General features: G+C 39.6%; 4 protein-coding genes across 4 annotated transcripts; 1 reads left to right on the forward strand and 3 right to left on the reverse strand.

Annotated features, from left to right (window-relative positions):
- Nucleotides 1-1,778: 1,778 nt before the first annotated feature.
- LOC112174320 (uncharacterized protein At1g03900) lies at nt 1,779-3,598 on the reverse strand. The gene is made up of 3 exons (XM_024312064.2): nt 2,903-3,598; nt 2,558-2,824; nt 1,779-2,122 (listed from the first exon to the last, which is right to left on the reverse strand). Exons 1-3 carry the CDS (start codon nt 3,389-3,391, stop codon nt 2,051-2,053), a joined length of 828 nt encoding a protein of 275 aa, XP_024167832.1. The 5' UTR covers nt 3,392-3,598; the 3' UTR covers nt 1,779-2,050.
- Nucleotides 3,599-3,728: 130 nt separating this feature from the next.
- Nucleotides 3,729-5,477, forward strand: LOC112174321 (H/ACA ribonucleoprotein complex subunit 3-like protein). The gene is made up of 4 exons (XM_024312065.2): nt 3,729-3,810; nt 4,032-4,109; nt 4,320-4,362; nt 5,074-5,477. The coding sequence occupies exons 2-4, from the start codon at nt 4,056-4,058 to the stop codon at nt 5,169-5,171; spliced, it is 195 nt and encodes a 64-aa protein (XP_024167833.1). The 5' UTR covers nt 3,729-3,810; nt 4,032-4,055; the 3' UTR covers nt 5,172-5,477.
- Nucleotides 5,478-5,713: 236 nt separating this feature from the next.
- LOC112171520 lies at nt 5,714-6,800 on the reverse strand. The gene is made up of 2 exons (XM_040509048.1): nt 6,305-6,800; nt 5,714-5,937 (listed from the first exon to the last, which is right to left on the reverse strand). The coding sequence occupies exons 1-2, from the start codon at nt 6,749-6,751 to the stop codon at nt 5,908-5,910; spliced, it is 477 nt and encodes a 158-aa protein (XP_040364982.1). The 5' UTR covers nt 6,752-6,800; the 3' UTR covers nt 5,714-5,907.
- A 6,437-nt stretch (nt 6,801-13,237) lies between these two features.
- LOC112172785 (serine carboxypeptidase-like 50) lies at nt 13,238-14,910 on the reverse strand. Its single transcript, XM_024310260.2, has one exon. The coding sequence runs from the start codon at nt 14,873-14,875 to the stop codon at nt 13,469-13,471; it is 1,407 nt and encodes a 468-aa protein (XP_024166028.1). The 5' UTR covers nt 14,876-14,910; the 3' UTR covers nt 13,238-13,468.
- Nucleotides 14,911-15,259: the final 349 nt, after the last annotated feature.

Consider the following 15,259-nt stretch of genomic DNA (forward strand, 5'->3'; position numbering starts at 1 on the left):
AAGTCAGTCTTAAAGAACTGGAGTTTCCTTAGTCAAATCATTGTTGTGAATATCTTTTTGTAGGGCAAGGAATCTCAGTTCTTTGGTGGGTTTTGACACCATTTTGATCATGACCACACTGAATAGATATATTTTATCTGTACAGGAATTTGTAAACTGTGAGAATCTTCTCTTTCATAAATGACACGATAGAAGGTTTCTTATTAGAGTTCATTCGATCGGGTTGCATTTAGGTTTCTTTGCCACTACTGTACTTAATATTGAATGCATATGCGTTCTCAAAAAAAAAAAAATATTGAATGCATCTGGTTTCTACAACTTAGGTCGCCCGTCAAATCATTATAAAACAATGAAGCTTGCTTGAAGTGAACCTACAAACTATGGAAAAAAACACTGAATCAGTACAACTGTGGTACAAACAAAATATCACGTCTTAGAAACGAAAGGAATCGTTCCCGTTGTTTGCTAGGTGTAGGAAAACAACAGTGGAATACCCAACAATTCAAGACAATTAAGTTCATGCCCGCTTAGCTCGAGTGAATGTCCCTCAAGTTTTCCATAAACCGAGGGAGTATAATACGGTAGCTCATATGTTTGCCATTGTTAAGGACTGAGAATTTGTTTATTTGGTTAGAGGGATTCTTCCGCATACACAATGCAACCCTGCATGCATATCCACTGCCTGTCTTGATCAATGTCACTACTTGTTGCCAACTCTTAGCATGAACGTTGTACATCAATTAGGCTTGATTCGGTAGAGGTAAACTAGTTAATACAAAAATAGAATAGTCTCAAATAGTCTACCAATAGTCTATTTGATGTATTAATACGATAATATACTATAGACAAACCGAGCATAGTTAATTCATAATTTATAAACTCAACTTTCTTTCAATCTTTTCTTTATGCTTAAACTAATAAATGACGAAGGAGTAAGAACTCAGTTACATGTGAATTGTTCAAAACCTAATGTTCAATTAGCGTAGCTGAGCAAACCCTTGACCTAGCTACCAGTGTTATCATATGAATTGTTCAAAACCTAATGTTCAATTAGCGTAGCTGAGCAAATCCTTGGCCTAGCTAGCAGTGTTATCAATTACGCAGGTGACTTTGTGGTCGGTGGCCAAGTCTCCTACCATTTTGGAGGAGATTGGATGAGAAAGCTTGACCAATACAAACTCATCAACATTTATCTTCCTGCAATGAATCAGCACTGCAGGACCAAACCAAAGCATTTTGGTTTTGTGCCTATTTTCGTTTCCAAAAGGAAGGCAACGATACTTTTGTAACATGCCCTCCTTTGGCCGTGTCATGGTTGGGGATATGATCTACACAAGAATGAGAGTAATATCAAAATGACTTCTTGTCTGTGTCACACTTGATTCTTTAGCAGAAAATGCAGGCACAACAACTATGAAATAATAAACATATCTAGAATTCCAAGCCATAGAAATCTGAATCATTCTTCCTTTGAACTAGTAGTAGGTTGGGGAGGAAAACATGCTAATACTTTAGGACATCTATGACTTTTATATGTGAAAATAGCAAATACAATAGATATGGCAAAAGTTAAGAGGCCATACAAAATTCAAAATGAGGCAAAAGTTAAGCCCTGGCCTTAACCAGTGAATAAGTTGAGAAAGAAGATAGTAAGAGAAAGAGACAAAAAAGTCAAAACAAAATGGCAATCCGTCCTTTTTTTTTTGTCAACAGAGTCAAATTTGAAGAGGTGTGCATTATCATCCAACTAACAATAACTACACAGAGCAAATAGCAACTAAACAGATAAAACACCTCTCTATTATATACAAGTCAAAAGCTCAAATTTCAAGTTGCAGTGCCGGCTGCAGAAAAGAACATTGATAACAAGACAAAAGAAAATACATCGCAGAATAACAATTTTCCATATCTCAAGTATTTGGTACTTTGTTCTTTCTTTCTCTTCTCACATTTTCCTTTCTCCCTTTTTCCTCACAGAAAAAAAGAAAAAGAAGAAGAAAAAAACCAATAAAATGAAGACTTTGATTATAATTAACAAATGCTCACTCCATCAGAAAGCTGCCCATCCTACTGCATTTGTCTTTGTGGATGATCCTGATCCATTTGCTGGAGGCAGATTCCTCTGAAAATGATAATAAGTAAATATACCATAAATCACACATTTGCATACAAGGTTAAGAAACTGCATAGCAAATGTGTATCAGCCGCACTCATTTGTAGAAGAAGAGGTTATCCTTTTCCTTGCCGAAACATTGATGATAAGCATACGCCATATATAGGCAAAAAATGTAAGCATGTGTGAAAAACAGCCTTCCAGATTTCCATTCACTATAGTACACCAATTCTAAGATCTAAATGCAATATAACATGTATAAACACCAGAAAATTGCTGCACGATTCACAATTCCCATGGAAGCAATCATGCTATAGCTAATGATTATCAAAACATGCTATAAGTTCCAAACTCCATGCTTTAATCACTATGAGCTAACAATTCCAGCAACTAGCAAGCATCTTAACTCAAAAGCAACACTGAGAGTTAGCTACATTTCCATACCTCAATTTGAGAAAGATCCGAAAACGGGTCGGAGCTCTTTCTTGCATTATCCTGTGGAGGTTTGACACCACCAGAGCTGATCCTAGCAGCAACAGGATCATTTGGAGGCGGCGGCAGAGGTGACCTGAGTTTCCCGGACCCGGGTGGCGGGGCCAGGCTTAAAGCCGGCGATTTGGGCTTTGCCGACCCGGATAGCCCAGCTGCTGACAGCATCCCGGTCCCACTCGTCGGCTTCGGCTTCACATTTATCCTTATCGTCTCACCTTCCTACAGATCCCAACCAAATTTCTTAATCCTACGAAAATGTTCAAAAAACTGAAGTTTGGAAGATTTGAACTTTGCTACCTTCAATCTGTGATTCACCGCCGGGTGAACCTCAATGTGACTGTCGTCGTCGCCGCCGCCGCCGACGTCATTATCAGTCTCTCGCTTGACGTACTTGTCGTGATCGGAGAGCGCGACGTTGAAATCGAAGGCCTCGTTGCGCTCGGCGAACCCGAGGCCGATGAAGGCGTGCTTGCCGGTGCCGTCCTCGATCTTGAGGACGAAGTAGCGGGAGGAGTCGAGGACGGTCTCGACGGAGGTCTCGCGCTGCCCCGGCGGGACGAAGCAGGCGGCGAAGAGCTCGCTGGAGTTGGGATCCTCGAGCCGGATCTCGCAGCGGTCCTTGCAGGACACGACCCGGAGGCGACCCGTCCAGATCTTGTCGGACTGGAGCCACTCGCCGCACTTGTACCCGCCGGACGTCGACCGCGGCGGGATTTTGTAGACGGCGACCTCGCGCACCACCAGCAGCGTGTGCTCGAACGACTCCTCCTCGTCCTCAAACGACATCGTTTCGGACCTTTATCGGATTCCGGTGACCAAATGCGGTGGCTCTGGTAATTAGCTAGTAAGGAAAGAATGTAGCTTTTGGAAACTGAATTGTGGCCGGAGGCTGAGAGAATTGAAATTTAGAGGTGGGTTTCACGTGGATTTGAAGTAATGGGAAGAAGGTGAGGGGAAGGTCTCAGCTTTGCTTTGCTAGGTGTGAAGGAGACGTGGGTTTGAAGAAGAAGAGGTGCTTGAAATGTCAAAACATTCTCTCTGTGCTATTATTACGTTTTTGCCCCTATACTATTGGGCCGGTTTCAGATCCGATTGGAGGATCCGATATTAGGGCAATTTTGGAATTTCCCAAAAAAAGGCGTATATATTCCTCTTCTTAAACCCTAGAGAGAACCCTCCTCCGCGCCTACATTTGAGCTTCTCAGGTATGAATTTAGGGTTTTCTTTTTGTTTAGGGTTTATGAATTTTATTCGTGGAAATCTGTAAGATTATGTTTGCGAAGGTTTTTTCTGGGTCTGAAATCAATGATGTGATTTTCATGTTTAGGGGTTATAAGTTTGATGATGGAATTGTTGGGCGGATTATTGAGGTTTCATAGCAAGAATCGTGTGTTGGGTTAATGTGATATTGGTTTGAATTTTTCAGGAGGTTGAATAAGAAAGAGTTACCATGTATCTTCAGTTCTACATCAACGAGAATGGTGATAAAGTCTACACCACCAAGGTTTGTGATGATTGTCAATGTTGTAGCGCTTTTTATAACACATTAGCTAATAAACATGTACTAGTACTTAATTTTTAGTACAATGGGGAAGACCGGCTGAATGTGACTATTATTGGTTTACATGGATTATATGTTGGGTTGTTGGCCTTTGGATTTTTTCTCCATTGGTTTCTGCTATCACTTAGCTTTTATTGCTTTTTCTGAATGCAGAAAGAATCACCACTGGGGCTTGCTACGCAATCTGCCCACCCTGGTAAGATAGTTGTTTTTATTCCGCTCAACTGCATTTGTTGTTGATGTAGTAGTCTGAATAGGTTTTTCCGGAATTTTTATTGTGTCTTGCTGCTGTTCTTGGATAATAAGGTCCATTGAGGTATATTTTTCCTTTTTCTGTTTCTGTTTGTTTTTATGCTTCTGTTTTGTGTGAAAATGACCTCGTGTTTGGTAAACAATGCAGTCGTAGGATCCTGAATCTGCTAACAGTATCATTACAGACAGCTGAAACACACTCTAGTTCTAAATTCCTAGCTGATCACCTTTTATTCCATTCAAAGTTTCTAGATCCTTCAAATTGAAATTTCCCTATGGGCTTTTTTTAGTTTGTTGCTAGTCTAATTCAGCATATACAGTTGCTGGAACTTTGTATTCTTTATGGAGTTCAAATAATGCCTGTAGTATGATATGATCTAAGCGACTGCATACTGTATACATTTGGTGTAGGTTTCTTAGAAGGAAAATGCTTTTGAGATGAATTCCACTGCTGATAATTTAGTTGATTTTTCATTACAGTTTTTAGATTGGCACCGGATTGGGCCACAATAGTTGTTTCTTTTCATTGATCTAATTTTTTAATTTGAGATGGTTGGCTCAGGGAGAAAGTTCTCTATCTGCTGACTGTTTCATGAAAAAGGTTCCTGGTTCCTTTTTGTTTCTAACCTGCTTCAGTCTCCTTTATCAATTGCAGCCCGCTTCTCCCCTGATGACAAGTATTCAAGGCAAAGATATCTTCTGAAGAAGCGCTTTGGATTGTTGCCAACCCAGCAGTCTCCTCTCAAATACTGAAGATTTCACAGGGGCCGGTCAGCTGCATTCATGTCTTCTATATGGTGTTTCCACCGGTCTGAAAAGTCTTCCTTTGGAACTGGAACTGTGTATGACTTGATAGGAATGTTATCTTGTTGAACATTTGCTTTTGGGACTGTAATGTAGTAGTAGCACAGATCGTTATAGACTGCTTGTTGTTATCTTAAGCGTACTTGATTCCATAAATACTTTTTGCAAAGCTCTAGGTTTTTATCTACTAATCTCTAGGATTATAGGTTTAAATAATATTTGAGCTCAGACTCACGGGTGCATTCATATGGTAAACCGCCAGAATTGAATCTTCTAATAGGAAATGTCTTTTGAGAAATGTAGAGATTTGATTCATTTGATCAGACTTTGGGAATGATGGGGTCACTTGTTTTTGATGAGGATGATAGGGCTACTTCTAGGCTTTTAGCTTGTTAAACATAATAATTCATACAGAAGGTACAGTACCTTACTTCCTACAAACAAGACAGGTTCACTTGAGGGATTTAGAAATTGGAATATCAGAGTACTCAACTCCATTTGTAGATTTATAGAACAGTACGTTTCCTTCAAACAAGAACATCATCAATGAATATGCATATACAAATTAGACCGCGCAGAAGGTCATACATTGCATTCTATCAACCACTCTTCACTCCAGAAGCTCTCATTCCAAAAGCATCTTCAACGGCCTCATGCTTTTGCAGCAACGATTGAAATCTGCAGCCTACATATACAACTGCGGTATACCAGACCTCTGCATGTTACAACAACCAATTAGGTCATGGTAGGATCATTAAACATCTAGAGTGTGAGAGCAAGTCCAGAGGTCGAATGATCTGAACCATATTTAAATTGGAATCAAGTCTAACAAAAATAGTAGGATTCGGGATCAATGGACTGATATAAGAGCAATGAAGATGCATTAATCCTAGTTGAAACTTTAATTTTGACTTATATCTGTTACAAAAAGAAGACTTCGAACTTTCATTGAACTGATAACCATTTTGACTTGATCCACTTACAACTTCGATCATCTATACATGACCTATTTACTATGGCTGGACATTGCTCTCTGCATAACTTACTGCAAATCTAAAAAAATTGTTTCTTTCTCCGTGTACCTTTCTCAATGCCTCGGTTATAGGGTTATACAAAAACAGGTTGTCCGGTTCATTATGTGCACCAACTTCATATCCTTTTTTGCTGAAAACAAATTGATCCTTCCAAACTCCTCTCAATAACAACCAACTTCCTTCACATAGCGACGGCCATCTGATTCTCATTTGTTCAATCCAATCAGATTCCTGATCAGCAGTACTGTCCACCCAAAGCACTAAGTTGTCACCCTGATCCACACCTACAACTGCAAGTGAATTTCTCCATGAAACTAATGTTGGGAGGATGCTATTGTCACTGACATAGCATATTTCTTCTGGTAGTGATTTACATATATCCTTGAAGGCCTCATCATGTAAACTAAACGAAACGACAGCAAATCCATTGGATGTATGCTCTACCAACCAATACAGCACTCCATTCAAGGTAGTAGACTGATTTGTATAACACATTTTACATGATGCAAGTCCAATTCTCGACTCAACTACTCTCCAAGAAGGTGTATTCTGGGTGAAGACTGCGGCTCCAAAACCAAGTTTTAGGGGATCATCCGGATCATCACTACCATATGGGAAAACTTCCACCATTTTGTACACATTGGTGCTATGCATGAAATCAAAACCTATAAGAGGATAGGAAGTAGCATTCTCAAGTTCCTTCTCAAAGGAATGACGATGATAACTAAATTGTGTTGTTGCTGGGTTCCATACTATTATGGCTAATACATTACCATCAAGAAACTTATTACAGCAAACTAACCCATTACTAGATCCCACAAAATCTAAATCCCATCTTGCATCGTTGGGGAGGAAAGGTATATTCAAACTTGAAAGTGCCGTTTCTTCGTCGGCAAGTAATGAGATTCCAGCTGGTTTCTGATCAGCAAGAGAAGAGGAGGAGATGAGGAGGAGGCGGCGAGAGCTGTGAAGACGATGTCTGTCCAGGAAATATGAAGTTCTAGTGAAAGCATTCCACTCTTTCGATACACACCTAAACCTATATATAGACTTGAGAGGCAGTTTTGAGAGAATTTCTACTAGAACACTTTCATCAGCTACAGCCAGAAAATTAGAGCTTCCAGCATCCATTCTGTTGAAACTATGAGAGAGGCAATAAACACAACAATAATTAACTTGGTCTGTTCTTGTATTTTTAGATATTATAGTGGTATTACCAGCCAAACTCGATATCAAACTAGAAAACCTATTCCATCTAGGAGTAGGAAACATAATATACTCAACCCAAGAAGTAGCAAAATAAAACTTTTGTTGCTTGCTGGAACTTATTTATATATATAATTTCAGGCGTATTTCCAAATTGAATCCCTGATAGTGTGTGTGTGTGTGTGTGTGTGTGTGTGTGTGTATCTATTATAATGTGTCCCTTTGGTGTGGGCTTGTGAGAAGGACAACACTTTTTAGATGTTTTATCTAATGATGTATGAGATGGGCACCATAATATATATGGACTTGAAGTCTTGAAATTTGAGATGATATTAGAATGTGTATTGATGATATTCTCTAGCTCTAATGTTATGTTTCCTTAATCCTCTCACTAGTTCATTAAGAGGGTCCCTGGTTCTGTTTGTTGCTAGTTTCGTTCTTATTAAATTACAGCTTGGCCGCTTCTTCCCTGGTGACAAGTATTAAACACTTCACAGGCTTGATCAGCTGCATTCATGTCTTTGGTGTTTCACCCGGCAATTGGAAGTGTCTAGCTATCACTTCATAGAGTGTTATATTGTTCGAAATTTGCTTTAGGGACTCCGTAATATAGTAAAGATGGTTGCAGACTGCTTATTGTTGTCAAGCTTTTAAAGTCTTGATTTCTATAAATTTGCTAAATCACTCGCTTATTATCTTCTACAACTTTAGGACTTGTGGAGCTTACATATGCGCTCAAACACACAAGCTTCTCTTTGGTATTTACAGTAATCTCTAGGACAGTAGAACATTTAGGAATTGCTTATTGGAAGAATGTTAGTATTGATAGACTGGTATTGCTTACCAAATATCATACAGTATGCATCCCACTTGAGTTCAGCATGAGAACCATTCGAATCTGATCCACTTCGTTTAATTGATGCAAGAACATCAATAATTGAGCACATATAAATATAAATTGAAACACGCAGAAGATCATACATTGCGTTGTATAAACCATTACACATCACCTTGAGTTCAATATCTCTTCACTCCAGACTCGTTTAACACAGCACTGCTTTCAATATTCCAGAGCACTTCAACATACATATACGACTGCAATTTGAATCAGTTATGTCATGGTAGGATAATTAAACATTTAGCATGTGAGAGTAAATCCAGAGATCCAATGATCTGAAGCATGTTTAAATTTGAATCAAGTCTGCTAACAAAAATAGAAAGCATTGGAATTAGGTCAATATAAGAGAAATGAAAGTGTAATTAATACTAGTTGAAAGTTTGATTTTCATTTACATCTGCAATGAAAAGAAGATTTTGAACTTCCATTAAACTGGCCAGGGCACTTAATCCACTCACAACTTTGATCTTCTAAATATTAATAAAGTACTGTTTACTCTAGCTGGACGTTGCTCTCTGCATAACCTACTACTGAATGAAAGTAATCGTTTCTTTCTCCATGTACCTTTCTCAATGCCTGGGTTATAGGGTCATACATAAACAGGTCCCCCGGTTCATTATCTGCACCAGCTTCATCTTCTTTTTTGGTGAAAACAAGTTGATCCTTCCAAACTCCGATGTAGAATAACGAAGATGGTCGTCTGATTCTTATTTGTTGAATCCAAGAACAAGTGTTAGTATATTGATCAGCAGTAGTATCCACCCACATCACAAATTGGTCGCCCTCCTGCACTGAAAGATAGCCTCCAACCGCAACTGAATTTTTCCATCGAATTAATTGCATCTTCAACTTTTTTTAACTATTTTTGTGGTGAAGTAAAATGAAGCTTTTAAAGTAATTCCCAATGATGGAAAAAAAACAATGTACATCCCGGTCAGTTATGTTGTAGTGAGAGAACGGGAAATGCACATGAGCTTAACAGATATCCTGTTACAGTTGTGATTTAGTTCTGCACGGTAAAGCCTAAAATAAAAATCCAATAATCAATCTGACTTGCAACATAGAATTGGTAATGAAAACTGCTGAATCAACCATTGCTTCCATAATGAATAAACTTGGATTTATAAGAGAAACAGCACCATTACAAGTTCAACAGGAAATAGTTCAAAGCATTCAAACATTACATTGAACATTTTATACATAAAACGATGGATATCCAAAGAAGAAAGCATAAATAAGGCATAAGCGATTACAAAACAAGCATAGCTATTCTGGACCATGTTCTTTCAAGAGGACATCACTTCAGAAACTCGGTTGAATCCACAGATGGGATTCTCTGATTTCTTCAAACCCGGTATTGAAGGAATTGCTGAAGTCTCGATTAATTGTCCCATCCTCCATATTAAAAATACCAACATCTAAGTCAACGAATGGAGAGACCCTTTTGCTGTTCAGGAAATATATGCAATTGGGCTTGCATCCGGAATTGCCTGAGCCCTCAATAGAGAATGAAGAACTGCTGTTACTCAAGAAGAGGGCTCTATTACCCAAATCCTTTACCTCTGAGTCGGACCATGAATTGCCATTACTGAATGGGACCTTGAAAACCCTGCAGCCAATAGTTGATTCATACTGATTATGGTAGGAAGTACACAAAACCACCAATAGGGACCCTGCAGATTCCACCAGATATAGCTGTTTAATGCCCTTCTTAGGACCTAGAAGTTGCTCCTTACTCGGAATCTCTGGAGCAACAACACTCAGATGTGCTCGCTTAGGGTCATCAATTTCACAAACAACAGAAACACGGCCAGACTGGTCCACAACGTAGAAACTTCCTTGATAGTGTGTGAGATCCCTAATGATATTGTGGGCCTCAAATCCGAGATGTTTCCAACCTTGGCCGCCCAGTCCGGGTCTGCAAAATCCCAAAGTAGTAGCTGTCTGAAACATGACTATATAATCCAATGTGGAACGAGGATTGGACGACAAAGCAAACTTCCAAATATTCTCGAGCGGACAGCGCAGCAAACCAGGAAGTTGAATTTGGGCATGATGATTTGATGGGTGGAGCATATTGAATTTCAATTCCCCTTGATCACTAGTTACAGTAAGCAGCCATCCCAGGGAAGCAAAGCAGGCCTTACCACTGATTTCTGGGAGATTGGCGTTGTAGATCTCACCTTTTGCGAGGGTGTAAAACTGAACCATGGCGTCATCAATCCTCTTTGGAAGCATAAGAAGAGGAACTTGATCAGCGCCGAATGATTTCCGCACTGCAGTGATAAACTTGTTCCAGAAAACTGCCAGCCTTTCGCCGAGAGAGACAAGGTAATTCTGAAGAGAATCGCACCACCCGGTAGCCATTTGAGGTTGTAGAGAAGAAACGAGATTTATAAGTCAGACCAGAGGATTGGTTTTTGGCAATCGAAAGAAAACAACTTGTTGGCGAGAGAGAGATAGAAAGAGAGAGCGAGTCTGGAGTTTATATATAGATGTTATAGTGATTACCAGATCAAACTAGAAAACCCAATCCATCTAGGAGTAGGAAACATAGAACTAAGAACTGGCAGAATAGGATTTGGCTCCTCTAAAAGTGAGGATTGTGTGAAGTTATATAAATTTCATAAAATCTTAATCATTTAATTAATCCAATGGTAACTAAAGTGGCCAAATCAGCTCATGTAATTTTAACTGGTATTGTGCACAAACTGTCCTTAACTCCATCACATCAAATTCATTTATGTTTCGCTCTATATGTTCTTCCAATGGAAAACTTTCAAGGTTAAGAGAATGTAAATCAAATAAGTTAATATTGCCTCTATATTCATTTTATACTCTTCTCTAGGCTAAAGTGGGTGAGGATTTCTTATGGGTTTGGATTAATAATTACTCACCAATGATTAAATAAACGATGATAATTGAAAAGGCCATAATTGGATGAGTATGGAGTAAATTAAAGCAACCATTCATCAAAGGGCAGAGGTTGGAAATTACCTGGTCAGTTATTTACTTTGCAATGTCTTTGAATACTGAATAAGACAGCTGATAGTCCTTTACTATTCACAACAATACTGAAAGTGTCTTCACGTGAAAGCCTCTAGATTCCAAAACTGAAAACTATAATTCATAATGAAATTGAAATAACAATTGAAATCTGATATTGGGGAAGATAGGAGGAAATGAGAATAGTTAGGAGTTGTTCACAAATGATCGATCAAACTTCCCAACTCATGAGAGGAGGCTGTTATGTTTACGGGAAAAACCAAAAAGGTTAGATTAACGGCAATGTTAAATAGTTTAGGGTATAAAAAGATGATGTGGACTCTTGTAACCATTGGATTACCTAAAGAGTTAAGATTTTATGAAATTTACTAACTTCATACAATCCTCATTTTAGAGGAGCGGAATCCACACAAACACATATATATGGGGAGGGGTTTAAAATTCATACCACTTTCGAGTACATTAAACAAGGCTCAAAAATATCATTTCATCTTTGAATCTCCGCACGTATTGTCGGATGGATGGATTCACACACTTGAGGAACAACCCACTCTCATTTTTCCCCATATGCATACCTGGTAAAAAGAGTATAAGTAGTACCCAGTCCCTCAATTTAATGAATTTTCATCGGTAGGAGCGATGGGCGGAGTGTATACAAAGGGCAAGTCGAAGAGAGAATACTATACAGTATGTATGCCACTTGAGGTCAGCATGAAACCCATTCGAATCTGATCCACTTCGTTTAATTTATGCAAGAACATCAATAATGAGCAATATATAAACATAAATTGAACCGCGCAAAAGATCACCAGCTTCAACTTCATTTTTGGTGAAAACAGTTGATCCTTCCAAACTCAATGTAGAATAAGAAAGATGGCCGGCCGTCTGATTCTTAGTTGTAGAATCCAAGAACTAGTGTTAGTTTCTTGATCAGTAGTAGTATCCACCCAAGTCACAACTTAATTGGTCGTCCTCCTCCACCGGAAGGTAGCCTACAACTGTAAGTGAATTTTTCCATCGACTTAATTGCATATGCAACAAAATATCCTTACTAAGATGGCGTATTTCTCCTGGTAATGGTTTCCATGTATCCTTGAAGGCCTCATCATGTAAACTGAACGAAACGAGAGCCACCCCAACTGGTTTATTCTCTACCAACCAATACAGCACTCCATTCACAGTTATTGAGTGAGTATTAAACCCTTTACATGATGTAAGTCCAAGTTCCGGTTCATCGGTTCAACTACTCTCCAAGAATTTCTATTAGGATTGAACACTCTGGCTTGAAAAGTAAGTTGGTTCGGATCATTAATGGGATTAACATAAGGGCGAACTGTCACCAACTTGTATGCACTAATGCTATGCATGAAATCAAAACCTACAATCAGACGATAGTAATAAGTAGCATTCTCAACTCTTTTCTCCAAAACAATAGGAAAATAATTAAATTGGTCTGTTGCTGGGTTCCATACTACTGTGGCTATTCGAGTACCCTTAAGCAAGGTAACGCAACAAACTAACCCATTACTAGATCCCACAAATTTTAAATCCCATCTTGCATCGTTGGGGAGGAAAGGTACACTCAAACTTGAAACTGCCGTTTTTTCGTCAGCAAGTAATGAGATTCCAACTTTCTTATTACCAATTCCGGCAGCAAGAGAGGATGAGGAGATGAGGAGAAGACGGCGAGAGCTGTGAAGACGATGTCTGTCCAGGAAATTACTAGTTTTGGTGAGATAATCCCACTCTTTTGATACACACCTAAACCTACATATAGACTTGAGAGGCAATCTTAAGAGAATTTCTACTAGAATACTTTCATCAGCTATAGCAAAAAAACTAGCTCCAGTTTCCATTCCGTAGAAACTATGAGAGAGGCAATAAACTCGGTGTTCATTAAGTTTTTCTTTCTAGATGGAGGTGTACATATATGTAGGTTACCATAATAATGATCTTACTTATCCAAACTAGCTAGAAAACCTAATCATTCCAGCAATGAATTAGCAAAATCAATCTAGGAGTCTAGGACTAACATATATGATATGCTGAACAGCTTAACCTGATTACTGTCTAATACAACAATAAACAATATTGTTTTTGGTTCATATTGATGACAGGTTATCCTCCTCCACATTGGCAAACAACCCTTTACCCAAAACCCAGTCTTCAATCATTGCTTGAGCTCTTAATGGCTGGTCAGCAGGCACAAGATGACCAGCCCCTGAGACCAAAACAAAGCTCAGACTCCCCCATTTCTGAACATAACCAGCAACCTCTCCACCCAATCTCCAAACTCTCCTATCCACCGACAGAAACCTCTCTATCCCCTCCCATTTCATGGTCTTCACCCAAGCCTCATTCGCAACCACGCCACATCTCATATCAAACTGCCCCTGGTACAACAAAACCTTGCTCTTCCTCACCAACTCTTCCACCATGTACTTCACACTCTTCATCATATCCTCATGCAATACCTCCCCCACCAAATGGCTACATTCCTCGAAAACTATGGACTCATTCGACACCCCCAAAGCCTTCCTCACCTCCTCATTCCTCAATAACTCCCCAACCAAATGCGTTTCATAGCTAGCATTCCTTCTGATATCATACAAAGTGGGCAACCCGGTCATGTCTTGCAACCTATCCAACACTCTGCTTCTTGCAATTTTCGCCTCGCTCCATTTCCCAGCTCTAGACAAATCCACTGCCTCAAATTGAAGCTCCTCTACCTCCCTCTTCTGCCTCTCATTGATCAAACCCGAAAAGTAAGCATTTACAGCATGAGTTTTCACTTGGATCACCGGGTCTGTCTCCCCATTTCCTATAGCAACCCCAGCTAAATTCACATGCCGATCAGACCCAGAACTCTCAGCATCAATATTCCTCTGCAAAATGTAGTACCCAATTGCCGGAATATACTTGCCTGCATAGCTCTCCCCAGTGATGTAAAGAGGCCTCGACCTAAACACAGGATCAAGCTCAATGAACTCGGTAATTGCAGCGAACAGGTGTTGTGCAACCGCAAACTGGTTTCTCGGAATCTCTTCGGGTGTGGAAGCTATACTGAACCCGGTTCCGACGGGATTGTCGAGAAAAACCAAGCCGAACATGCGGTTCCAGGAACCAGAGTTGGGTTCCAAGGTGAGGGAATCAGAGGGGTGTTTGTGGAAATTAACGCGCCAGGGACCGAGCTCGAAGAAGTTGCCGACCATGGAGGAGCAGCCGGGGCCGCCCTGGAGCCAAATGAGGAGTGGGGTTTGGGAGAGAGGTGAAGTTGGGTTCTGGGCTTCATAGAAGGTGTAGAATATTGCAGAGGATGTGGTGGGGTTGACTGGGAGGTAGCCTGACTTGGTGGGGAGGGCTTGTTTTGGGAGGAGAGGTGGTGGTGAGGCTGTGATGGTGTGGATGATGAAGAAGAAGAGGAAGCAGAGGACTGTTGTTGACTCCATTGCAGACCCTCCTAGAGTTGAGTTGTTTGTCGGATTGCTGATAAAGATTATAGAGGGCATTATTGGCTACTTTTCACTATACATGTTGCCAAGTATACCATACACACCAATGTAGATGAAGATGATGATTCCTAATTGCCATATACCTAACGAGTAATTTTAATGGTGTATTTGGCATGGAGTGTATAATTTTTGTAGGGTGGAGAATAATGAGGTGCGAAGAATCTGCAAGATCAGTAATATGATATTCGTTTCATGAAAAATAATTAAAATATATTCTTTTTAAATTTAAAAAAAGAAGCAAAATTATGAAATGAAACACAAATGATGTGATAGATCACCCATATTTGTAAGCAAATTGTGTATCAGTTAGTCATGAAAACCCTTCATTTCCCTTTCCTAGCAAATACGGACAGAAATGGTACACTTTTCTCATTCCGATTA

Source organism: Rosa chinensis, chromosome 6, assembly GCF_002994745.2.
Source record: "Rosa chinensis cultivar Old Blush chromosome 6, RchiOBHm-V2, whole genome shotgun sequence".
NCBI lineage: Eukaryota > Viridiplantae > Streptophyta > Magnoliopsida > Rosales > Rosaceae > Rosa > Rosa chinensis.